This window comes from Rattus norvegicus, chromosome 6, assembly GCF_036323735.1.
Source record: "Rattus norvegicus strain BN/NHsdMcwi chromosome 6, GRCr8, whole genome shotgun sequence".
Lineage (NCBI taxonomy): Eukaryota > Metazoa > Chordata > Mammalia > Rodentia > Muridae > Rattus > Rattus norvegicus.
The window spans coordinates 109,462,749-109,485,278 of NC_086024.1; the positions used below are offsets into that span (position 1 = coordinate 109,462,749).

General features: G+C 43.9%; 2 protein-coding genes and 1 long non-coding RNA gene across 6 annotated transcripts in view; 2 read left to right on the plus strand and 1 right to left on the minus strand.

Annotated features, from left to right (window-relative positions):
* Window positions 1-764: 764 nt before the first annotated feature.
* Window positions 765-9,839, plus strand: Acot6 (acyl-CoA thioesterase 6). Its single transcript, NM_001305285.1, has 3 exons — window positions 765-1,472; window positions 4,669-4,871; window positions 9,173-9,839. The coding sequence occupies exons 1-3, from the start codon at window positions 1,016-1,018 to the stop codon at window positions 9,779-9,781; spliced, it is 1,269 nt and encodes a 422-aa protein (NP_001292214.1). The 5' UTR covers window positions 765-1,015; the 3' UTR covers window positions 9,782-9,839.
* Window positions 8,950-9,776, minus strand: LOC134479231 (uncharacterized). Its single transcript, XR_010052283.1, has 2 exons — window positions 9,639-9,776; window positions 8,950-9,244 (listed from the first exon to the last, which is right to left on the minus strand). It is a non-coding gene; the product is annotated as an uncharacterized LOC134479231 (long non-coding RNA).
* A 6,353-nt stretch (window positions 9,840-16,192) lies between the features above and the next one.
* Dnal1 (dynein, axonemal, light chain 1) overlaps window positions 16,193-22,530 on the plus strand; it is a 36,261-nt gene continuing 29,923 nt past the window's right edge. The window contains exon 1 of one of the 4 annotated variants that reach the window (NM_001109477.2): window positions 16,193-16,202. In NM_001109477.2, coding sequence (NP_001102947.2) covers window positions 16,200-16,202 — 3 coding nt within the window. In that variant the 5' untranslated portion in view covers window positions 16,193-16,199. Of the gene's footprint in view, window positions 16,203-16,241; window positions 16,625-16,660; window positions 17,179-19,200; window positions 19,589-22,530 lie in introns of those variants that run through there. The other 3 variants (XM_039112929.2, XM_039112928.2, XM_006240352.5) reach the window with 3 other exon arrangements.

A 22,530-nucleotide genomic window follows, 5' to 3' on the forward strand; every position in this document is an offset into this window, starting at 1 on the left:
AAAAAAAATTAGCAAATCTCAGTCAGAACACACAGAACAAAACAGGGTGTGTGGTCAGCATGGCCTGAGCCAAGTCACTTCTCTGTGTCAGTGACTGGCAGTCATGTCACAGCAACAATATGAAATAGCTGGCAGGCATGGAACAGAATAGCTATGCTGGAGGGTGGCTGTCAGCCTAACACAGCGATTCTCCCATGTCTGAGTCAGTACACCCAAATTTGAGTGCTGTTGACTTTCCACTACTGGATGACATGTGATTGAATATAGGCCCCTCCAGGGTTGACTTCTCAGACTTCAAAACCATAAGACACAAATAAATCTGTTCTTTATAAAATATCTAACCTTTTTTTTTCTTTTGGTTCTTTTTTTTGGAGCTGGGGATCGAACCCAGGGCCTTGCGCTTCCTAGGCAAGCTCTCTACCACTGAGCTAAATCCCCAACCCCAAAATGTTTTGCTGAATGTGCTGATGATGCGAGGTTCAGCATTCTTTTTTTTTTTTTTTTTTTTTTTGTTTGTTTCTTTTTCTTTTGGAGCTGGGGACCGAACCCAGGGCCTTGAGCTTCCTAGGCAAGGGCTCTACCACTGAGCTAAATCCCCAACCCCGTATCTAACCTTTTATATCTCCCTGAAGTAGGAAAAAAAAAGGCCTTAAATAAAAGTAATAGAATATTTAAAGGTTGTTTGTTTTTATAGAAAGTTGCTACTCAATCCACGCAAGGGCTAGACTCTGCCTTGATTTTATTCAGCTAGTGTTACCAACCAATCCTCAACACTATGTGGACAGAATCCTCTGTGGTGGAGAGTGCCACTGCTGCTACTCTGACCTACATCCTTCCTGTATATAGTCAGCCTGTTTTCTGTCCCTGTCTTGTCTGAGGCACGTGAGCCAGGGATAGGGAACTCTCAGAGACGGCACTAGGTTTCCTCTACAGCAGGTCAGGCTCTCCTCCACAGCAGGCCAGGCTCCGCTCCGAACTCAACTCGCGTGGCACTACACGAGGTTTCCAGCTCCCTATGGCGGCGACGCTTACTCTGGAGCCCGCCGGCCGCAGTTGCTGGGACGAGCCGCTGAGCATCGTCCTGAGCGGCCTGGCCCCGGAGCAGTCTGTCACACTATGCTCGGCCCTGCGCGACGAGAAGGGTGTGCTCTTCCGAGCCCACGCGCTCTACCGCGCTGATGTCCAAGGAGAGCTGAACCTGGCGCTCGCTCCCGCGCTGGGCGGCAGCTTCACGGGGCTCGAGCCCATGGGGCTGATATGGGCCATGGAGCCCGAACGGCCTTTCTGGCGTTTGATCAAGCGCGACGTGCAGACGCCCTTAGTGGTGGAGCTGGAGGTGCTGGACGGACACGAGCCCGACGGCGGTCAGCGGCTTGCACAGGCGGTGCACGAGCGTCACTTCATGGCTCCCGGGGTGCGGCGCGTGCCCGTGCGCGAGGGCAGGGTGCGCGCCACGCTCTTCCTGCCCCCAGGTGAGCAGCCCACCCCACTCCTGTGCTCACAGCCTAGTCTATCTTCTGGTCCTGAATAGACCCCCTTGGGTTCTATCACATAATTGCCTAACTTTAGTAACCTTGTCCCCATTCTCCAAATTCTCAGTCGTCTGTTTTTGTTTTGTTTTGTTTTGTTTTGTTTTTTGGAGCTGGGGACCAAACCCAGGGCCTTGCACTTGTTAGGCAAGCGCTCTACCACTGAGCTAAATCCCCAACCCCCTCAGTCTTCTTTAAGAGTAAATTTTCTACCAAGTCTCACTCCCTTAAGGCACCATGAATCCCTCAACTATATGCTGAAGAGGGAGTTCAACTTACTTTATTGAAACTCACTAAATGCTAGCCAGGTGAAGGAGTTTTAAATACTGATATAATCAATAACGTATGGCTGTAGTAAGAGTGACTTTTGTCTCTTTTCACATCAAACTTTCAAAGAGCCTTTAACCCACAAATGAAGACAGTGTTCCCGAGTCGTTAAAGTGCACAAGAATATCCATGGCAGAACCTCTCCCCACCATAAACGTGCTGGTGGTAGTTTTCAACCTAGGGTGATTTTTGCCCCTCCATGAGGACATTTGGCAATATCTGCAGAGATTTCATTTGTCAAAAAATGAAGGCGAGAGCCCAGAGGTGGTGATGCACACCTTTACTTCCAGCAGGGGAGACAGGTAGTCTGATCTCTGAGTTCAAGGCCAGCCTGGTCTACAGAGCCAGTAACAGGACAGCCAGGGCTACAGAGAGAAACCTTGTGGCGGGGGTGGGGGGTAGGGGTGAGGGTGGAAGGTATGTGTGGGATCGGGGGAGGGGGTGCTGTTGCCAGTTAGCTGGTAGAGGCCAGCAATGCTGCCAACTTTCTAACTTTCCCATCAAATACCAGACAGCCCCAGAATAAAATTATCCTGTTCCAAATGGATAGTGTGATCGGGAGATAGCCCAGTCTGCAAAGTGCTTGCTTGGCGACCACGAAGATCTATGTAAAAACAGTGGAAAGACAGTTCCCGGCACACCCCTTCTAGCGACAGAAAACTACAAGTTAGTCATTGCAGTACACAGAATTTTGAAACTTATTTTGGTGGTCGTTGCACAAAGTAAGAGAATCTCCCTCGCTTTTACAGCTCTTTACTTGTGGTTGCTTGGTACAGTGGGACCACCTGTGACTGGAACTGAGACCTACTCCATTTCTGTTCATTTCTGGAGACTTCCACAGAACTTTAATAGGAGCTCTGTAAGTCACCATGACTGATTAAGTCATCCAGAAAAAATATTTATCCTAGTCACTGTTCTATTGCTGTAAAGAGACACAATGAAAGAAAACATTAAATTGGGGGCTCCCTTACACTTTCAGAGGTGCATACATTATCATCATGACAGCATGTAGCATTCGGGAAGATGCCCAGGCAGCAGCTGAGAGCTAAAACCTGATCCACAGGCAGAGAGAGCAAACTCCAGGCCTATTGTGGGCTTTTGAAACCTCAAAACCCACTCCCAGAAAAGAGTTTTGTTGTTTTTTTCTCCAACAAAGCCACACTTCCTAATTGGTCTCAAACACTGCCACTCCCTGATGACTAAACATTGAAGTATATAGGCTCATTCTTATTCAAACCACCACAAAGTTACCAAGGTTTTTATTAAGGCCCAGCAAACAACACGGGACACAAGTAAACTATTTAAATAGTATGGGATTATGTGTTTGAAATCCCAGGCTCTCGGGAGGCTGAGGCAGGAGGATCAAGAGCTCAAGATCCTGCATTACAAAGTTTGAAACTAGTGTGGACTACAGGAGACTGTCTTAAAGAATAAGAGGAAAATGAAGAAAGGGATGAGGGGGAAAATCACCCCAAATTTCATTGTCTACTATGTAGCCTCTGTTGCTTTGCATGAACATGCCCTTCATGGACTTATATATTTGAATATCTTGTGCCCATTTGATAGACCTGTTTGGAAAGGATTGGGAGGTATGGTGTGTCATTGGATTGGCTTTTGGTGTCTCAAAGGGGAGCACCGTTCTCAGCTCTCTCTGCCTCGTACTTGTGGATCCTCTATGAGCTCCCACCTACTGCTCCAAAGTTCCCCTCCCAACCCTAGGATGGTCAGGGAGGTCAGGGACTCCAACCCTCTGAAACTATGAGCTCCGAATTAAATGCTTCCTTTTATCGTTTTATCCTGCTCTGGTCATGGTGTTTTATCAAAGGAATAGAAAAGTAACTAAGACATGGCCTCTCAATTTGGGGTAAAACTTATAGCCCAATAGAATTATTCTTATACCCATAGTACAATGTGGCAGGTCCTCTGAGAGGGAGGTACTGGTGAAGGTGCTGGTGAGAATGTGTCTAAGACTATCTGAATTGAAAGTTGCAAATTACAAAGCTGAGCCCATCAAAATCAGGAGGGAGGGAGAATACCAGAGTCAGCAAAAGAAACAGCACATACAAACATCCAGGGACCAAAACAACTCAGCTAATGTAGGGTGCCCTTCTTTAAAGGTAGAACAGATGACGAGAAGATAGGGCTATCCTCTAGTAATCCCTGGTGGCCCTAAGAGTGCTTTATATCCTTAAAGCATTTAGATATTTTCTAAGGAAACTGAAAAAAGTTGTTGGAAGATGTGTTACTTTTTTAAACTTTATTTTTTATTACCGTGACAAATTAGGGAGGGAAGATATTTTGTTACACTTCTCTTTTTCTTTGTAACTTATTAAAACCAACCAGACCATATGGTGGTGCATACCTATAATCTTAGGAGACAGAGGCAGGCGTACCTCTGAGTTTGAGGACAGCCTGTTCTACATAGTTAGTTCCAAACCAGCTAGAGCTACATAGTGAGACTCTGTCTCAATCCCCGCCACCCACCCCCACCAAAAAAAAAAAATAGCCAGATGTGGTGCCACACACATCTGTAAGTCCACTGTTGAGAGGCAGAGGCAAGAGGATCAAGGGCTCCTTATACAATGTAATAAAGCCAGGTCTCCCAAGAAAGAAAGTGAGAAGAAAGAAGAAAGGAAGGAAGGAAGGAGGGAAGGAAAGAAGGAAGGAAGGAAGGAAAGGAAGGAAGGAAGAAAGGGAGGAAGAAAGGAAGAAAGAAAAGCTTTTTCTTGCTGATTGCCAAAAATCTGAATCCTTAAATATCTTTTGAGTAGCTAAAGCCTCTTGTGATGTAATGGTGTGTGGTCTTCCGCAGGCGAGGGCCAGTTCTCTGGGATTATTGACTTGTATGGAAGTATTGGTGGCTTACGTGAGTACAGAGCCAGCCTCCTGGCTGGGCATGGTTTTGCTGTGCTTGCTCTGGCTTATTTCCAATTTGAAGACCTCCCTGAATATTTGAGCCAAGTGCATCTGGAGTACTTTGAAGAAGCTGTGACCTTCATGCTGCACCATCCACAGGTGGGTCCCAGTGCTGGTCTGAATACAAAGGAAGGTGAAGTGGACTCAGGCCAGAGCCAAAAGCCCTGCCAGGACACTGGCAATTAGAAATATGAAGGGAGACCCGAGCAGTCCCTTAACAGTTGCTAAGATTATTCCTTTTTCTGCCCGTGTCTCCTATCTCTTAAGATTTAACTGTTCCCCTTTGTAACCACCATAACTCCCAAAGCGATAAGAAACTGCTAACCTTGAGTTCTCCCACAACTGTCCTCCAAGTACATCTCAGAGGCTTGCCTTTTTCTCATTACTAACATCAATACAAGTTTTTAGTGGGAGAGCTCCACTAAAAAGAGACACCTTTGAGACCATCTATGGGTGACACTGGCACAGGAATGGCGTTTTTGATGTTACGGATCCTCATCTGTATGGTAAGGGTGATAAATTTCATTGTGCTGGCTAGTTTTTTTTTCTTTTTTTTTTTTTTTTTTTTGGAGCCGAGGACCGAACCCAGGGCCTTGCGCTTGCTAGACAAGCACTCTACCACTGAGCTAAATCCCCAACCCTGTGCCAGCTAGTTTTATGTCCACTTGACATAAGCTAGAGTCATCAGAGAGGAGGGAGCCTCCATTGTGAAAATGCTTCCATAAGATCTGGCTGTAGGCAAGCATGCAGGACATTTTCTTAATTAGTGATTGATGTGGGAGGGCCCAGCCCATTGTGGGTGGGGCCACTCCTAGGCTGCTGGTCCCAGGTTCTATAAAAAAGCAGGCTGAGCAAACCAACCATGTAAGCAGCATCCCTCCGTTGCCTCTGTGTCAGCTTCTGCCTCCAGGTTCCTCCCCCCACCCCGCCACCCCCCACCACTGAGTTTCTGTCCTGACTTCCTTTGATGATGGACTATATGAAATGTGAAAGGGTATGCCAAATAAACCCTTTCCTCCCCAAGTAGCTTTTGGTCATGGTGTTTCATCACAGTAATGATAACCCTAATGTTGTGTTAAATAATGAAAAAAGGGATCACCTCTATGGCTAGCCTCATCTCGCGGTTAGCTGCCACAAATCCCTGTAACCCAGTAAAATCAAAACTCTAGAGGCCATATTTATATCAGTAAATTCTCAACCCACAAAACACCCAAAGAACTCAGGGCCAGTTGATATTGATATGATCTGCCCACCTAGATAAGACAAATTGTCCTGTAATAATCCATCCCTTATATGATATTCGTAGCTATCTGTGGCTATTTAAAGCCACACAGATCTGGGTCATCCTTCTCTTCCTCCATCTTCCTTCTCCCCTCTCTGTACCCTCGGCCCCATCTCTAAAATTCTCAGCCTTCCTTTCTTTTTCACTGCGTAATCACAGGCCCTTGCCTTATCCTGTGCCTGCCCTCGCTGGCACAGACAGCAACCCTAGACAATTTTTATGTCTTCTTTATTTTCTTTATTTAATTTTACTTACTCACTTTACATCCTGCTTACTGCCTCCCATCCGATCACCCCCTCCCCCCCCATACACACAGTCTTTCTCCTCTGAGCCTGGATATCCTCCCAACCTGACAATTTTTATGTTTTATATAAAGTATCTGATAGCAGAACATTTATTTATTTATTTTTTGATGTGGACCTCAGAAGAACATTTATTTTAAATGAGACTGACTTGTTAGGTTTTTCTATTGCAGTGAAGAGACACCATGCCCACAGCAACTCAGATTTATTATGTCCACAGAGTTCAGAAGAGGGCCTGAAGATGGTTGTGAGCCACCATGTGGTTGCTGGGAATTGAACTCAGGACCTCTGGAATAGCAGACAGTGTTCTTAACCGCTGAGCCATTTCTCCAGCCCCACAGCAACCCTTTATAAAGGAAAACAGTTGATTGGGGATGGCTAACCGTACAGAGGTTCAGTCCATGGTCATCATGGCGGGAAGCATGGCAGCATGCCAGGTAGATATGGCGCCGGAGAAGGGGCTGAGAGTTCGACCTCTGAATTAACAGGCAGCAGGGAGAGAGAATAAGCCACTGGGCCTGGCTTGAGCTTCTGAAACCTCAAAGCACAACTCACTGTGGCCTCCAACAAGGCCACACTATGGATCTGTGGAGGCCACTTTCACGCAAGCCACCACAGGCACGAGCTTTTGCTACCATCTAAGTTTAGAGTCTGGAACACTCTAATGTTAAGGGATAAGATGTTCTGTAGGGAATTGTATGATCCTCTAACATTGTTGAAGTTCAGGAATGACTCTCAGTAGAGGTATTAAAACCTTGATGTGCTAGGCATGGTAACATTCGAGAGGTAAAGGCATCAGGATCTCTGTGAGTTCAAAGCAGCCTGGTCTCCATGGCAAGTTCCAGGCCAGCTATGATCTGGAACTGTGATGGTCTTATTAAGGAGAGACAAGGCCCTAGAAAAACAAGAGGTCAATATGTAAAAGTATCATTTATTGGCCAAATGTAATTGTTGTCTGAGAGGCTTACCACCTGTCTGCTAACCTAGGCCCAGTCCTTGAAGCTTCAAGCCTCCATTCACTCTAATCTAGGCCTAGAATGTTTTCAGCTTGAGTCTTGCTGCTGAATAAACTTACCATTTCTTATTCTTTCTGAACCCTGGCTGGCTGGTTCAACTCAGCTCTTCAGGCTCAAACCCCTCTCCCAGCTGACTGACTCAATATGGCCTTCTTTCAGCATTTGAATTGCTCAACTCAGGCTCAAACTAACTCTAGCAATCTTTTCTAATCTTCTTGTTCTCTGGTTCATAGTCTTCACCTGTGTCTAGCTTGTTCCCCGGTAAACCTGTCTGCCTCTGCCTCTGCCTCTGCCTCTGCCTCTGCCTCTGCCTCTGCCTCTGCCTCTGCCTCTGCCTCTGCCTTGCCTCTGCCTCTGCCTCTGCCTCTGCCTCTGCCTCTCTGCCTCTGCCTCTCTGCCTCTGCCTCTCTGCCTCTGCCTCTGCCTCTGCCTCTGCCTCTGCCTCTGCCTTGCCTCTGCCTCTGCCTCTGCCTCTCTGCCTCTGCCTCTCTGCCTCTGCCTCTCTGCCTCTGCCTCTGCCTCTCCTCTGCCTCTCTCTCTCTGCCTCTCTCTCTCTGCCTCTCTCTCTCTCTGCCTCTCTGCCTCTGTCTCTGTCTCTCTCTCTGTCTCTCTGTCTCTCTGTCTCTCTGTCTTTCTCTGTCTCTCTGTCTCTGTCTCTCTCTGTCTCTCTCTCTCTCTCTCTCTCTCTCTCTCTCTCTCTCTCTCCCTTAAGTAGCTTCCCTTTCCTTTCTCTTCTCGTGAGAGTTGGGCATATCCTAATTTCAAATCTTTCTCTGATTCATCACTTTCCCTGCCACTCAATTAGACATCACTTTCAAACATGGGTCTTTCCTTCTACAAAGTAACTTTGCCTTCATTGTTTGGGATTGAAGGTGAATACTGAGGGTCTGTCTTTATTCCAGACAGGCAGATTAAAGGTGTGTGCTAAGAGCTGAGCCACACCCTAAACTAGAAACAGGTTCAAATATCTTGTAACACCAATATGCATTGCAAATTTGACCCCTTATGTCCCGGCAAGAGTGGTTCCTGGCCTGGGTCCTTTGTTTTATATTACATGCTATGATCTTCCTTTGGCTGAACTCTTTCGCACAGGGTGAGGAGTCTGAAGAGTCAAGGAAATTTGTGTACTTAGAACCCATATGCTCTGAACCACACTCTTGGGGTATGGAACTTCCACATTCATTCTCTGCCTGGCATATCTGATCATGTGTCCGAGCCCTATGCCTCTTCTCTATGTTGACTAGAACATATGTGCCTAGCTAGGCCTTCAACATTTAAGCTGCATGCCCACACACAGTGAAAGCCTGTTAGGGAGCACAAAAGAATCAGTATTGGAAAGAGGAGGAGGAGGTGCCAGGGATCAGGGACCTGGGGCCCATGACTGGCTCTTCTTGCTACATCCACTTCAGAACTACAGGTGAGTTCCAAGGTTTTAAATTGAGCTTGATCATATCTTTTTTTTTTATACTGCTATATTCACCAAGTCAGGAGAAATATTTAGCAGTTCACTAATTTATCTTACAAGGGTCTTTGTGTATACTCTTGACCTGGTCTTTATAAAACAGGTAGTCTATCGCTCAGAAATCAATGTCTTTATTAGCAGAGCAGGCTTCTTTTTTTTTTTTTTTTTTTTTTTTTGGTTCTTTTTTTCAGAGCTGGGGACCGAACGGGCTTCTTTTTAACTTACAGATTGTTGTAGAAGACAAAGAAGTTATACTTGAGGATGGTTCTTGGAGAATACAAAATCATTGCCTGCTTTCCACTTATAAACCCTACACTGTTCTCTCTCTCTCCTCCTAGGTGAAAGGTCCAAATATTGGGCTTCTTGGGATCTCCAAAGGCGGTGACCTGTGCCTCTCGATGGCTGCTTTCCTGAAGGACAAAATCACAGCCACTGTCCTTATAAATGCCTGTGTGGCCAACACCTTAGCCCCTCTGTATTACAAGGATATGTTTATTCCTAATCTTGGGTATGACCCAACAAAACATAAGATCTTGGAGTCAGGCCTTTTGGATTTGGGGGATATTTGGAACAACCCACTGGAGGAACCCAACCACCAAAGTCTTATTTCATTGGAGAAGGCCCAGGGACCCTTCTTGTTTATTGTGGGCATGGATGATCATAGCTGGAAAAGTGACGTCTATGCTCGTATAGCCAGTAGACGTCTACAAGCCCACGGAAAAGACAGACCCCAGATAATCTACTATCCAAAAAGTGGTCACTGTATTGACCCACCCTATTTTCCTCCTCCCATAGCCTTTGTACCTACGGCAGTGAGTGGACCGATACTCTCTGGAGGTGAGCCAAGGGCTCAGTCAAGGGCACAGTTGGATGCCTGGCAACGCATTCAAACTTTCTTCCGAAAGTATCTCAATGGTGAAAAACCTGCCAGGCATAGCAAAATGTAACATTGTGATTCTAGAGAAAGTTCTAATGATGCCATGCAGATTCTTTTGAATTTCCGGAGTACTAAATGTTGGTATTCATCTAAGCTCCACCCCCACAGTTACCTGGCAACAGCCAGGTATGCTCCGCCCCACGGTTACCTGGCAACAGCCAGCTGTGCCTGACACTTGGGCTGCTTGGCCCCTCCTCGCTCTCTTTGCTCTTCTCTTTGCTCCCGGCTCTTACCCTCTTCCCCTGTCCCCTTCTCTCTCCATTCCCCTCCCTCCTTCCCTCCATGTGCTCACGGCTGGCCTTTTTCCTCTCCTCTTCTACTCTCATTAAATCTCTCCACATGGAACCATGTTGCTTTGGTGTGTTCTGTCCGAACGCGAGTCGAGATTTAAACCCCAACACTAAGGAAGGATTTATTTTTTGGGGGGGGGTCCGGGGGGGGGAGGCAGGGACCCAGACTGGGTCTCACAGTCACTGTATAGACAAGAACTTCGGATCGTTCTGTTTCCACCAGTTACTTCAATGCTGTTATTTCAGCCTTACACTACCATGCCTAGGGCTATGCTATGCCTTGCCAAGGACAAACCCCAGGGTTTTTTGAATGACTGGCATAATGGGATTAAGATTGATTCCATGGCAGGCTACAAACCGACGGTTTGGAAGACTAGGCCTAAGTTTCTGTTTCTCAGAAATATGAACCCAGATCTAAGAACCAATGGTCAGCCAATCACAGCTTCGGGCAGCCGATCCAAGAATACCTTGTTAAGTGGCCTAAAGTTAAAATAGCTAAAATAAATGAACGACCCCCCCCCAGGGATGTCTCCTGAGCCCAATCAATTGTAAAATTAGACCCCTGTAGATAGAGCTCAAGGTAAAAGGGCATACACCCCTCCCTAGAATTCCCCTAACTGACAATAAAAGCTGGGCCTTTGTGCACAAATGGGTTGATTCCTACATACAAATTATTCCACTAAATAAATGCTCTTTGCTTTTACACACTATTTAAACATGAGATATCATTCTCCGGCGATTCTTAGATCCTAACAGGCATGCATTCAGCCAACACAGTTAGAACCCCAGCTCCTAAGAAACTTTTCATAGGAAGTCCAATCTCCTTGGAAGGGTCCTACGGGACTCCGAGCCTTTGCAACAACTCCCCTTTCAATGCTGAGTCCACTCTCTCCTCCGAATTTCAGCTAGCAGGTCTGTTTAGTTCTGTAAGACCAACCTTAACCTTAAGTAAAAGAATGCAAGAACTCCCAGCTACTGGACTGTCTTTCCTTCGGCTTCTGAGGACTGACTGATCTGTATTGCTCTCAAGTCTCCCATCCTCTCTGGCCCTAACTGATTTTATCTGAGTCTTCAGAACCCACCTGGCAAAGTCATACAGATTCTGCCTTGTTTTTATCCGTTTTTAACATGCCTGAAATTTACTCAAGACTTTACCCTGACCCCAAAGTACTTACCACCTTGTCTGGATTACCAGTCACTGTGTGATGTTTTCCTGTCTGGGGGAAAATGTTCCGATGTCAGGGTTTTCATGAGCCTGAACTGTGAGCCAGTTTTGGGCACAGTTCTGCCCGCCGCGTCGGTCACTCTTTGTCCCTTCACCGTCTGCTCTTCTTACAATGGAGAAGACTAGTTGCTTCTCCTAGTCATAGTGAAGCATCGTCTAGAGTCCTGAGATTCCAGAGTAGAGGATCTTCCCTGAGCACAAGAAATTCTTCCAAGACTTAAGGACAAATCCCATGGTTTCCTGGAGGTACAAAAAAGCCTCTCACCAAGCTTTCCGTTCTCTGTCCTCTGAGCTGTAGGCTGAGGAAGAGCGCTTGCATCTGCCATGCTGTCCCACTGTCAGACAGAACATAAACATGACCATCCAAACCTTGTTGCTGTTTGTACAACTGGACAAACTTGTGACCCCGTGACTTCAGCTTTTATGATAAAGCCTCGGATCCAAGTGCAATTAAATCCTTTGAGCTCTGGTCTTCTAGCCATTCCTTGAATATGGGCTGAGTCAATAAATCAGTGTGTTACAATTTGGGTTTATCGTGGCTGCTGTTTTCTCTGTTGGTTTGTTTCTTCTTCAACGGGCCTATTTGTTTTGAGAATAAAATATATTTTGGATAAATTGAATTTATTGTTGTTGCCATTTAGTCTAGGCTCCACCCCACAGTTACTTAGCAACAGCCAGGTATACCTGACTAGCCATAAATAGGGCTCCTTGCCCCCTCTTCTGTCTCTTGCTCCTGTTCCTGCTCCTTACTCTCTCTCTCTCCCCATTCCCCTCCTCCCTCTCTCTCCATGCTCTTGGCCGGCCTACTCCTCTCTCCCTCTCTTTCTCCCCCCCCTTTCTCTCAACTCCTCTCCCCATACTGCCCACTCGCCCCCACTATACTGCGCCTCCACCAAACATGTCTCTGGTCTCTATCTTTTTTTATAAAACACAACAGTTGTGGTTAAAAAAAGGAGAGATCTATTATATCTCTTTTGTTTCTTATGGGAATGTTTTTAGCCTTAGAAAATCTGAAACTCAAAGTGTTCAGGTTTAAATTTCGGCCCGAGACTGAAACACACCAAGCCAACATGGTTCCAAGTGGAAAGGTTTAATGAGAGAAGAAGGGGAGAGGAAAGGAAAGGAGGCGGGCCATGAGCATGTGGAGGCGGGGGGGGGGGGATGGAGAGAGAAGAGACAGGGACAGAGAGAGCAAGAGAGAGCAAGAGGTGAGTAAGAGGGAAAGGAGGAGGCAAGCAGTCCCTTATATAGTCAGGCACTGCTGGCTGTTGCCAGGCAACTGTGGGGCAGAGCATAGCTGGCTGTTAGCAGGTAGCTGTGGGGGTGGAGCTTAAACAGAATACCAACACAAAGTATTTGTTATTGTTTTGTTTTGTTTTGAGACAGGATCTCTCTATATACTCTTTGCTGTCCTGGTGTTCATTGTAGGCGAGGGGAGCAGTTAAAAAAAAAAATATTGTATTAGTCAGAAGGAGCTGCCATGGATTAGCTTCCAAAAATTAAGTGGCTTCAAAAGGAATAGGTTCTCACTGTAGGTAGAAGAATGAGACTAGCTAGAGGCATCTGGAGAAGCAGAGAGAAAACACAGGGAGAGCATTAAACTGACAATTGCCAAGGCGATGGGAGCAGGCAAAATAGCAAAACTGATAGGCCAGTCCTGCTAACTCAGGTATAAGAGGCTACGTTGCCACAGGACGAGGGCAGATTTGCTAGCACAGTCTAAGAACTAGCAAGGGGCTCAGATCTGCTGGAGGATTGTTAATAGTGACCTAGACGCCCTTTACGGAGGTTGGGGGCCGTAGGAGCAGATAAGAGAGTAATGGTGTTTCCTGGAAAACAGAAGACCACTTCACACAGTTTCTGAGGAATGCTGAGAATTTAGGACCCAACTCTAGCCATGTTGACCTGGCAGGCTGGAAAGAGATCCCTCCTTCCTCTGCCTCCCCAACTGGGATTAAAGTGTTCTTGGCATGAAATGTGTCAAAACATGTTGAGTTATTTTGTAGAGGCACATAAATGTCTTGAAAGGTAGAAGTTTTAAGGTTGCCCCCCTAGACAAAAGTTTAGAGCAGAAGAAAGAAACTGGTCGGGTTCTAGAACTGCAATTACACCAGCCAGTTCGGCAACTCTCTCCCAGGAACTAGCTGACCATAAGTTAGATTAAAATCTTAAAGAACAATCTTGAGAAACAGGAAGCTTCTCCCAGGAACTGGCTGGCCATAAAGTTAAACAATCTTGAGAAACAGAAAGCTTCTCCTTGTGATTTTTCACTGGTATTCTCGACATTTTCCAATGACGCCCTCCCTACCTCCTTGGGTTGTGGTTTCTTCCTTTAGATACCTCTTCTCCCAGCCACTTGGGGTTAAACTCGTCTGCCCCTGCGTGGGATACGAGTCTCGACCCCAGTGCACTGGTTCCTATCAATAAACCTCATTTTTATTACAGCAAGGACGGTCTCATGTGAGTTCTTGGGGGGTTGTATCATCCTGAGACTTGAGTAAGGGTCTCCCTGCTCTGGGGGTCTTTCAGTCTAATAATATGACTTTGATATAATGGTATGCATAAAAGTAAGGACATGACCATTCCACAGTATGGTTGAGGTTTTGTTTTTGTTTTTGTTTTTGTTTTACTGTAGCTATGAAGGAGAGTATGTCCAGAAGTATCTGGAAGATTCCAGAGCAGGGAGAGAAAGTAGCAGATTAAACATTGCCAGTATCGTGAACAAGGCCATGAGAGGAGGGGGTGGAAGGAGAGTGAGAGAGGAAGAGGAGACAGAGAGAGACACACACGGAGAGAGGGAGCGGGGCTCATTGCTGAAATAGCAGGATTATATAGGAGAAGCTGGGGGAAGAGAAATCTATGCAGGAGCTGAGCTGGATTAGTTTAGGGTAGGGTCGAGGGTGAGGAGAGCTGAGAGCAGTCACTGGTACCCAGCAAGCCTGGAGGACCGCATGTGCTTTGGTGTGCTAATAGGAACCCCACTTAGACATTTGTCCAGAGTTTCTCTTGGACCTGACAGTAAACGAGACTTATTCATAGTCGGTTTATTGCTGCAGTGACAAAGGGGACATACATGTGAGTTTGTGAAGTGGATGTGCTGATATTTCACTGTGAATATTACTTCTATAGGGCATAGCCCATAGTCTTTGGTGAGGTGAATATTGAGCTGGCTATTGGCTAAGTTTGAGGATGGGATTCACATATACACGAAATTGGTAAGGAACTTTTGACAGGCAAGGAGAAACTCTAGTGTAGGGATGGGTAATGTGGTAGTCTATTGAAAACCATGGTATGTTACAAACATGTTTTTATTTTCTTTAATAAATGTTTCTTTATCAATTCCTTAGTTAAAAATGTGATTTCATTATTCTATTTTATAATGAAATTTTGTTATTTTTAAATGAAAATATTGTATCACAGAGCAATCAGGAAATCCACAACAATAACATTGTATTAGTCACCTTGAGCTGCTGTGATAAGTTTCCATAAATTAAGTGACTTCGGTAATAGGGCTTTATTTTCTGACAGTCTGGAACCTTCAGTTAAAGACCAAGGCACAGGCTATGAGGTCCTCCAATGGCTTTTTGTATTTTGTTGATGGTGCTTCTGGTGTCTTTTACTCTTACAAGGACATGAGTCGTGGATTATGGCCCTATTTAACCTCAAAGGTCCTGTTTCTAGATACTGTGACAATCACATTAGACTTCAGCATACGAATTTTGAGGAGGCACAATTCTGTGGTTAACAATCATTATACCTTCATAATACCCCTTTAAATATATGTTTACACACTTTTGTGTGTATTACATAGACTTTAAAGAGGATCCCATCAACTATTTTTGCTTGGCAACTTGAATTTACTTAAAATACAAATACCTTTTGGTTGAGTGATAGCCTCAGGTTGAGAGGCTGTACTGGAAAATAGCTGGACCATAAAGAATGCCTTAGCCCCAGCCTGACCATTCAGATTCACTTGCAGAAACAATAAACCCTGGTTTCTAAAACACGGCACACCCTGCTCCCAGTATAACTGCCAAAAATAGCTGTAACTTCCTGGTGGCTACCTACATTCTATATGTGTACTTTAAGTGAGCTCAGTCTTCATCCCAGGCAGAGGTTGGGGCCCCTTTCTGATCCCATAAACAGTGTTACCCTGTTGAGATCAAGTGTGTGTGTGTGTGTGTGTGTGTGTGTGTGTGTGTATCTTCCCCCCCCCCAACACACACATACATTCCAGAGGCAGAGACAGGAGGTGTTTCCAGGGCTACAATAGAAAAACCTCGTCTTAGAAACAAACAAACAAACAAACAAACAAAAAATGCGTCTGTTTAACCTTTCTACCTGATTTCTTAGAGAAGGAAAAAAATTTTTGGTTGCAAAAAAAAAAAAAAATCAACATTTTGTAATACTTTAAATGTATATCTCAGGTTTCAGGCACCTGGGTTCTCCTTGGAGGATCTAGAGTAAGGAAAAGAGTAAGAGAAGTTCACAGTTTAATTCTGAGTATACTGAGCAAGATGGCCAAGCCAACTGCCTAAGACAGTTAGTTAATCTTTCGAGTCATTTTCCCAGGGAAGGACTTTTTATTTTAAAAGTTCTTTTATATCAGAAATGCAAATGTTACTAGGAGGTTTGAAAGTTCCACGTTTAAGGCAATTCTGGCATTAGGAAAGTGCATGGATTACTTGCGCAGATAATTCAGGTCTTGTCTACACCCGCACCTGCTCAGCGAAGAGAGGTTGGAGGACCCGGGGGGCCGCCAGCCGTCCCACAATGCTCCGCTCGCACCACCCTGAAGGCGGAGAGAAAGGACCGCTGCCAGTGCAGCCAAGACGGAGAGCTCCAGCGGTGCGCCTGCGCACTAACCCCAGCGGGCCCTAGCAACCAGAGCAGTGACGGTAGCAACCGCCAGAATGGTGAGTACCCTCCAGGCCTCGCAGCCAAACCCGAGAGGAGATTGAGAGTGGGAAAAGGGGTGACTGTGGAGTGTGGAGGGTGGCGGGGTGCTGGCACCTCGGGTAGGAGGAGGAAGGGAATGCTGGCTTCACAGAGCCGCAGGCCCAAGGCCCGAGCAGTCCAGGCGGGGGGTGGTCTGCGGAGAGGGAGGCCAGAGGCTGACAGGAAGTTAGGTTAAGCTGAAGGGACTCTGACAGAAGAAAAGGAAAGACAGCTGGAAATTCTCAGAAAAGCGGATTGGAGTGGGAAAGGAGATAGGATGGACTCTGTGACCGTGATTTTTAATTCTCCTCACCCCCTGGTGGGATGGAGGGATCGGGGCTAGTTACAGAGATCTCCAGCTGCAGCAGCATTAGCTGTGCCAGTTGCCCTTATAGTGAGGGTGAGTCCTGTTATTAGATGTGTTCGAACTGTCTCTGATGGATTTATCGGGCCAATGTTCCTCCAGTTCCAACATGATTAAATATGAGCTTCGTTGGAATGCACATTTTTTTTTGTTGTTTATAATAAGACAGGGGGTTCAGGAATGTGTCTTTCAAAGGTGCACTTTAAGCATCTCTGAAATTGGGGAGCATCTCAGCACACTTTGAGAAACGCTGCTGCTTTAGGTTTGTAGTCTACGCAGAGTTCTTATGGAGCAACAATTTTAACTAATGATGCTTGTCACCAAGGAAAACGTACCTCTTTTGCTTACGTACTTGATGTTTCAAACTATTAGTTTGGAAACGATTTCAGATCCAACCCAGCCAGAACTATTTAGCAAAGTATAAGGTTGGCTTGCTAACTGGATTAGTAGTTTTGTGTGTGTGTGTGTGTGTGTGTTTGTGTGTGTGTGTGTGTGTGTGTGTGTGTTTCCAGTGTTAGGTCAACCCACAGGAATTAAGCCTAGGGTGTTAGAATAATGAAGTCATGTTCCCCCATACTGACTGCATAGTGGTAAGTCTGATTCTTTCAGAAATACATGTTTACGAATTACTTGAATATTTTTAAACTATGGGCCACCATACCTGGCTATTTATTTTTAGACTTGTTTTTCACTACGTGTGTGGGTACCGGTGGAGTCCCTGTCCCCTGGAGCTGGAGTTACAGGTGGTTGTGAGTCACCCAGGGTGGGTGCTGGGAATTGAACTCTGGTCCTCTGCAACATAACCATAAGTAGTCTCAACTGTTGAGATCTCTCCAGCCCCTGGATTTTTTTTTTAAAGTAGTTTCCAAAGTCTTGTTTATTATAGTTTCCAAGAAAAAGAATGTATTCTACATTCAAACTCCAGTTTCTGAGTCTGGAGACATGGCTCAGAGAAGAAAATGAAGGCACTTGGCTGCCAAGCCTGATGACCTGAGTTTGATCTCTGGGACCCACATTTAATATTACCAAAATACACTTAGGTAACTGATGGCATCTTTTATTTTCCGTTTTTTGAAGACCGGGTCTCTCTGTGTAGCTTAAGCTTGGATTGAATTTGTTATGAATCCTTGACCAGCCTCAAATTTTTGATCCATGGCTGTCTTAGTTAGGGTCTTATTGCTGTGAACAGATACCATGACCAATATAAACTTTATAAAGGACAACATTTAATTGGGGTCGGCTTATAGGTTCAGAGGTTCAGTCCATTGTCATCAAGGTGGGAGCATGGCAGTGTCCAGGCAGGCATGGTGCAGGAGGAGCTGAGTTCTACATCTTCACCCGAAGGAAGCCAGGAACAGACTGACCATCCTAAGGCATCTAGGAGGAGGATCTCTAAGCCCACCCCCAGTGACACACGTCCTCCAACAAGACCACACCTTCTAATAGTGCCATTCCCTGGGCCAAGCATATGCAAACCATCACAATGGCCTACTTAGTCCTAAGATCATAGGCCTATGCTGCCATGCTTGGCAATCCTTTCTTGATGGTGTATGAAGAAAGGGCATTAGTTAATTAATGGAGTTTTTATACTTGAAGAAATAAAGTGGCAGGATACCTTTTTTTGTCCCTGCAAATTCCACCAGCCAGAAATTATCTGGAGCTAAGGAGAATTAAATTCTTTACATGACCTCTGACCTTACCTAGCCAGCTCTACCCACTCATGATGTCCACCTGGTCCTTTAGGAATTTTTGGTTCCTATCTTAAGAGGAACCAGTATCCTACAGCAACTTATATTGCGGTAAATAGGTAGATTGCTTCTAACTCTTCCCACAATGTTGTGAAAGCTCTTTTATATGCTCCTTTTTTATGGGCCCAGGCACAGGTTTCCCTGGAAAATAAAAGTAAGGAGTGTTTAGTCAAAGGGTGTGTGGCCTTATCTTGCTTTTCCAGGATATGTAGAGCAGTTTTTACTCCCTCCACCATTACCCAGGAGTTCCTACTTCTCTATATTCTTAGTAACTTTTGCTAATATGAAGATGCATATATGCATATAATATATAATGTAATTCTATTGTTTTACTCTTAATTTTTCTGACTTTCAGTGAATACAAACACTTGAGTGTCTCATTGGTTGCCTGGGGTTGACTATCTATGAATTGTTAATTCATAGTTTTGCTAATTTAAATTTGTTTTGTTTGTGAATTTTAGTAGCTTCTTGTATATACCACATGCCGTCATGGTCTTTTAACAGTTTCAAGCGGAAACTGTCTCCTCCTGATTTTGTTGTTAGCTTTGTCAGTACGCGGTCCATTACTGAACCATTTGCACTAACAGCCATTTATTCCTTCGGATCTGTACTTGGTGATGGTTTGATCTCCTCCTTTTGATCAGTTCAGTTTGTACTTCCTTTATTACAACCTTGACAAAGAGCCCTTGTGTTAAACTAGCAGTGTACTGAATATCCTTGATGTGTTGGGAATCCTAAAGAAAATTATTTTAATGTTGCTGTCCCAGTCAGTTCATACTGACCAGCTTATTTAAAAGACATGTTCTCTACACATATAGGCAAATAACCGGATACCATTTATTAACCTCATTGTTTTTTGTCTTTTAATAACTTTTGCCTTCTAGTATATTACTTGATTTACTTAGTACTTATTTTGCTTATATTTACTTACCTTTTATATGTTATAGTTATTTACTTTCTTATGAATATGGTATATATATATGGTTACATATATATTAGGTTTATACATATGCATGTGCATATTGTACACACACACACACACACACACACACAGATCTACTTCCTTCAATAGATGTTAAGTTCTAGGAAGGCAGGAATCTGTTTCATACATTATGTGTCCGAATCAAATAGAAAACCAGACATGATGGTGCACACCTGTCATCTCGGGACTCAGAAAAAAAAATATGACATAGAAGAATGCAAGTCACACAGTAGACATACAGTGAACAGCTGTGGAACTGAGTTCCCTGAGGTATGGTATTTGCTTCAGTTCAGCTATCAGCTGATAGCTTTTATTATGCAGTGTAGAAATATGTATGTTTTCTTGCACTCACTAAGTAAACATGATTCCCCTCCAATCCATTAATTAATGACTGACAGCAATTCGTCTGTTTTGCTCCTTATATTGTTGAGATAAACTAGTTTTCTTTCCTTCCTTCCTTCCTTCCTTCCTTCCTTCCTTTCTTTTTTTTTTTTTTTCTTTTTTTCGGAGCTGGGGACTGAATCTTCCTTCCTTTCAAGACACAGTTTCTCTGTGTAGCCCTGGCTGTCCTGAAACTCCCTCTGACCAGGCTGGCCTTGAACTCACAGAGAACCGCCTGCCTCTGCCTCCTGAGTGCTGAGAGTAAAGGCGTGCACCACTACCTGGCCAAGATAAACTATTTTGATCAGGGTCATTAATGGTCATTATATGTCATTGGCTTTGAAGATTCTGATGTTGTCTCTAGAATCAAATCTATATTGAAAGATCATAGGGCTCCGGGTGTAGCCATCCCACAGTTTACAGTGTCCTCACAAATGTGCAGCTTCCCCACATTTTCTGTTTTTTGAAACAACTTGTATAACAAAGAATATTTGTTCTCGAAAAGTTTTAGGACTTACTTGTAAACTGTAGACTTGGAGCTTTGGGGGAAGAGAGCAGGCCAAATCTCTGATTCTATTTGAATGTTTTAAATATTATAGTCTATTCAAAGTCTTTAACAGTTGGGGCTCTTTTTTTTCTTGGAATACATACATTATTTGTCTTAAAGCTATTGCTGTATTTTGCTTCTAAATATTTTATTTCTAGATCTAGTAAGTATGTAGTTATTAATATTTCTCATATTCTTTATTTTTAATTTATGTGCCTTTCATTTTTGTCCAGCCAAACTTGCAAGAGATATAAGAACCTCCTTTCAGTGTTTTCAATCTTTTTTTTTTTTTTTTTCATTTTAAACAAGAAGTTTATTTAAACAACAAGACGCTTGACTTGAAGGGAAAACTATCTAGGATCATTTTGTTCAAGAGTAATTTATCCCTACTTAAAGACAGATTGCCCTACATGTAACAGCTACGTACAAAAAAGTTATAAAATTGTCCTTGGTTTTACAATGATAAATGAAAAACATTAAAATTCTCCAATCGAACAAGGTATGCGAGGATTTTGTGTTGTTGGATTCTTTTGTTAAAACAATGAGAGCAAAATAACTTACTGGATAGAGAGATAGGAGCTGACTGAGCATGCCACTAGTGGAGAAGGGGGATATTGTCACAGAACCAGAACTGTCCCCAGACTGTCTCCATCTGATGTAACCAAAACAGAACATCGGCCATTTAGTTTAAAAAAGGAAAAGAAAAAAAGAGCAATATGCTTGTGCACACACACCAGTTACTTATGTACAATAAAGAAATGGGGACAGGGAAATGAAAGAGGAGAGAAACTATACTGCAGTAGTCAGGATGTGGCGGGACCAAATTGCGGTTTTCTAATTGAGAATGTATTCTTGGTCTATAACAAAATTCTGGAGTAAAGTAGCAGGTTCCCTTTTCAGTAGACGCCTCCTGTCTGCTGCTGGAACACATCAATCGTATCTTCATCCTCTTCTTCCTTTTTCTTCTGTCTTTTTTGAGTTTGCAATGATAACTTTCTAAAGTATGTTAAGTCTTATACCATGTTTTCTGGCGATCCGACCATAGAAGTTTCCTATTGAATGTTGACTTCCTCTTCCCATCCCTACTGGGGATTGGCTGTGGGGCTTTGGGCATGGAAGGGAAGCATTCTCACCGCTGAGGTATACCTCAGCATTCTCTTCTTTCTTTTTTGAACTTATAAGACCCTTTTAAAAAAGATTTATTTAGGGGTTGGGGATTTAGCTCAGTGGTAGAGCTCTTGCCTAGCAAGCACAATGCCCTGGCTTCTGTCCCCAGCTCCGAAAAAAAGAAAAAAAAAGATTATTTATTTATTTATTATACATAAACACACTGCCGCTGTCTTCAGACACCTGAAGAGAGCATCAGATCTCATTACAGATGGTTGTGAGCCACCATGTGGTTCCTGGGAATTGAACTCAGAACCTCTGGAAGAGCAGTCAGTGCTCTTAACCACTGAGCCATCTCTCCAGCCTCATAAGACCCTTTTTGATACAAGAGTTATTGGTACAGAATTGTACTTTCTAGATATAGTAATATCTAACTTTTTCATTTTGCTATTGTTTATGGCTCCTCTTGATTCATTAAGGACATCTTTTATATGCTTTCAAAGTTTTTAATATATTGAATCAAAGATGCTATTTATTATTAGATGAAACATTTTATGTTCTACTATGAAAGAAAAATAATTGGAATTAAATTATACCAGATACTTTCCTGTCACTTAGAATATTTATTTTGTACTTGGTTTTTAAGATTTGTTTTTATTATACTTGATCCTGTGTGTGTGTGTGTGTGTGTGTGTGTGTGTGTGTGACCAGAGGTACAGATGCCCTGGAGCTGGAGTTACAGGTGGTTGTGAGCTGCTTTTCATGGATGCTAGGAGCTGAACTCAGGCCTTTGGAAGAGGCATAAGTGCTCTTAATAACTGAGGGGCCTCTCTAGTCTCCTGTACTTATTAATATAGCACTTTATGAAGAGTTCTTTTACGTATATTTAAATATTCTTTTACATATATTTAAAGATTTATTTATTTATTATATATAAGTACACTGTAGCTGTCTTCAGACACACCAGAAGAGGGCATCAGATCCAGATCTCATTACAGATGGTTGAGAGCCACCATGTGGTTGCTGGGATTTGAACTCAGGACCTCTGGAAGAGCAGTCAGTGCTCTTAACCGCTGAGCCATCTCTCCAGCCCCCTACATACATTTTTAAATATCAGATATAATACTTCCCTTCCATGTGCAAAGCCCTAGAGTCAGGGTTTTTTTTTTTTTTTGGT

What these genes read in the sequence shown, in the direction of transcription:
- Acot6 (NM_001305285.1), top strand. Translation starts at nt 1,016, where the DNA reads ATGGCGGCGACGCTTACTCTGGAGCCCGCCGGCCGCAGTTGCTGGGAC. An exon ending in CACGCTCTTCCTGCCCCCAG is followed by an intron (nt 1,473 to 4,668) that starts GTGAGCAGCCCA and finishes GGTCTTCCGCAG; the next exon opens with GCGAGGGCCAGTTCTCTGGG. An exon ending in TCATGCTGCACCATCCACAG is followed by an intron (nt 4,872 to 9,172) that starts GTGGGTCCCAGT and finishes CTCTCCTCCTAG; the next exon opens with GTGAAAGGTCCAAATATTGG.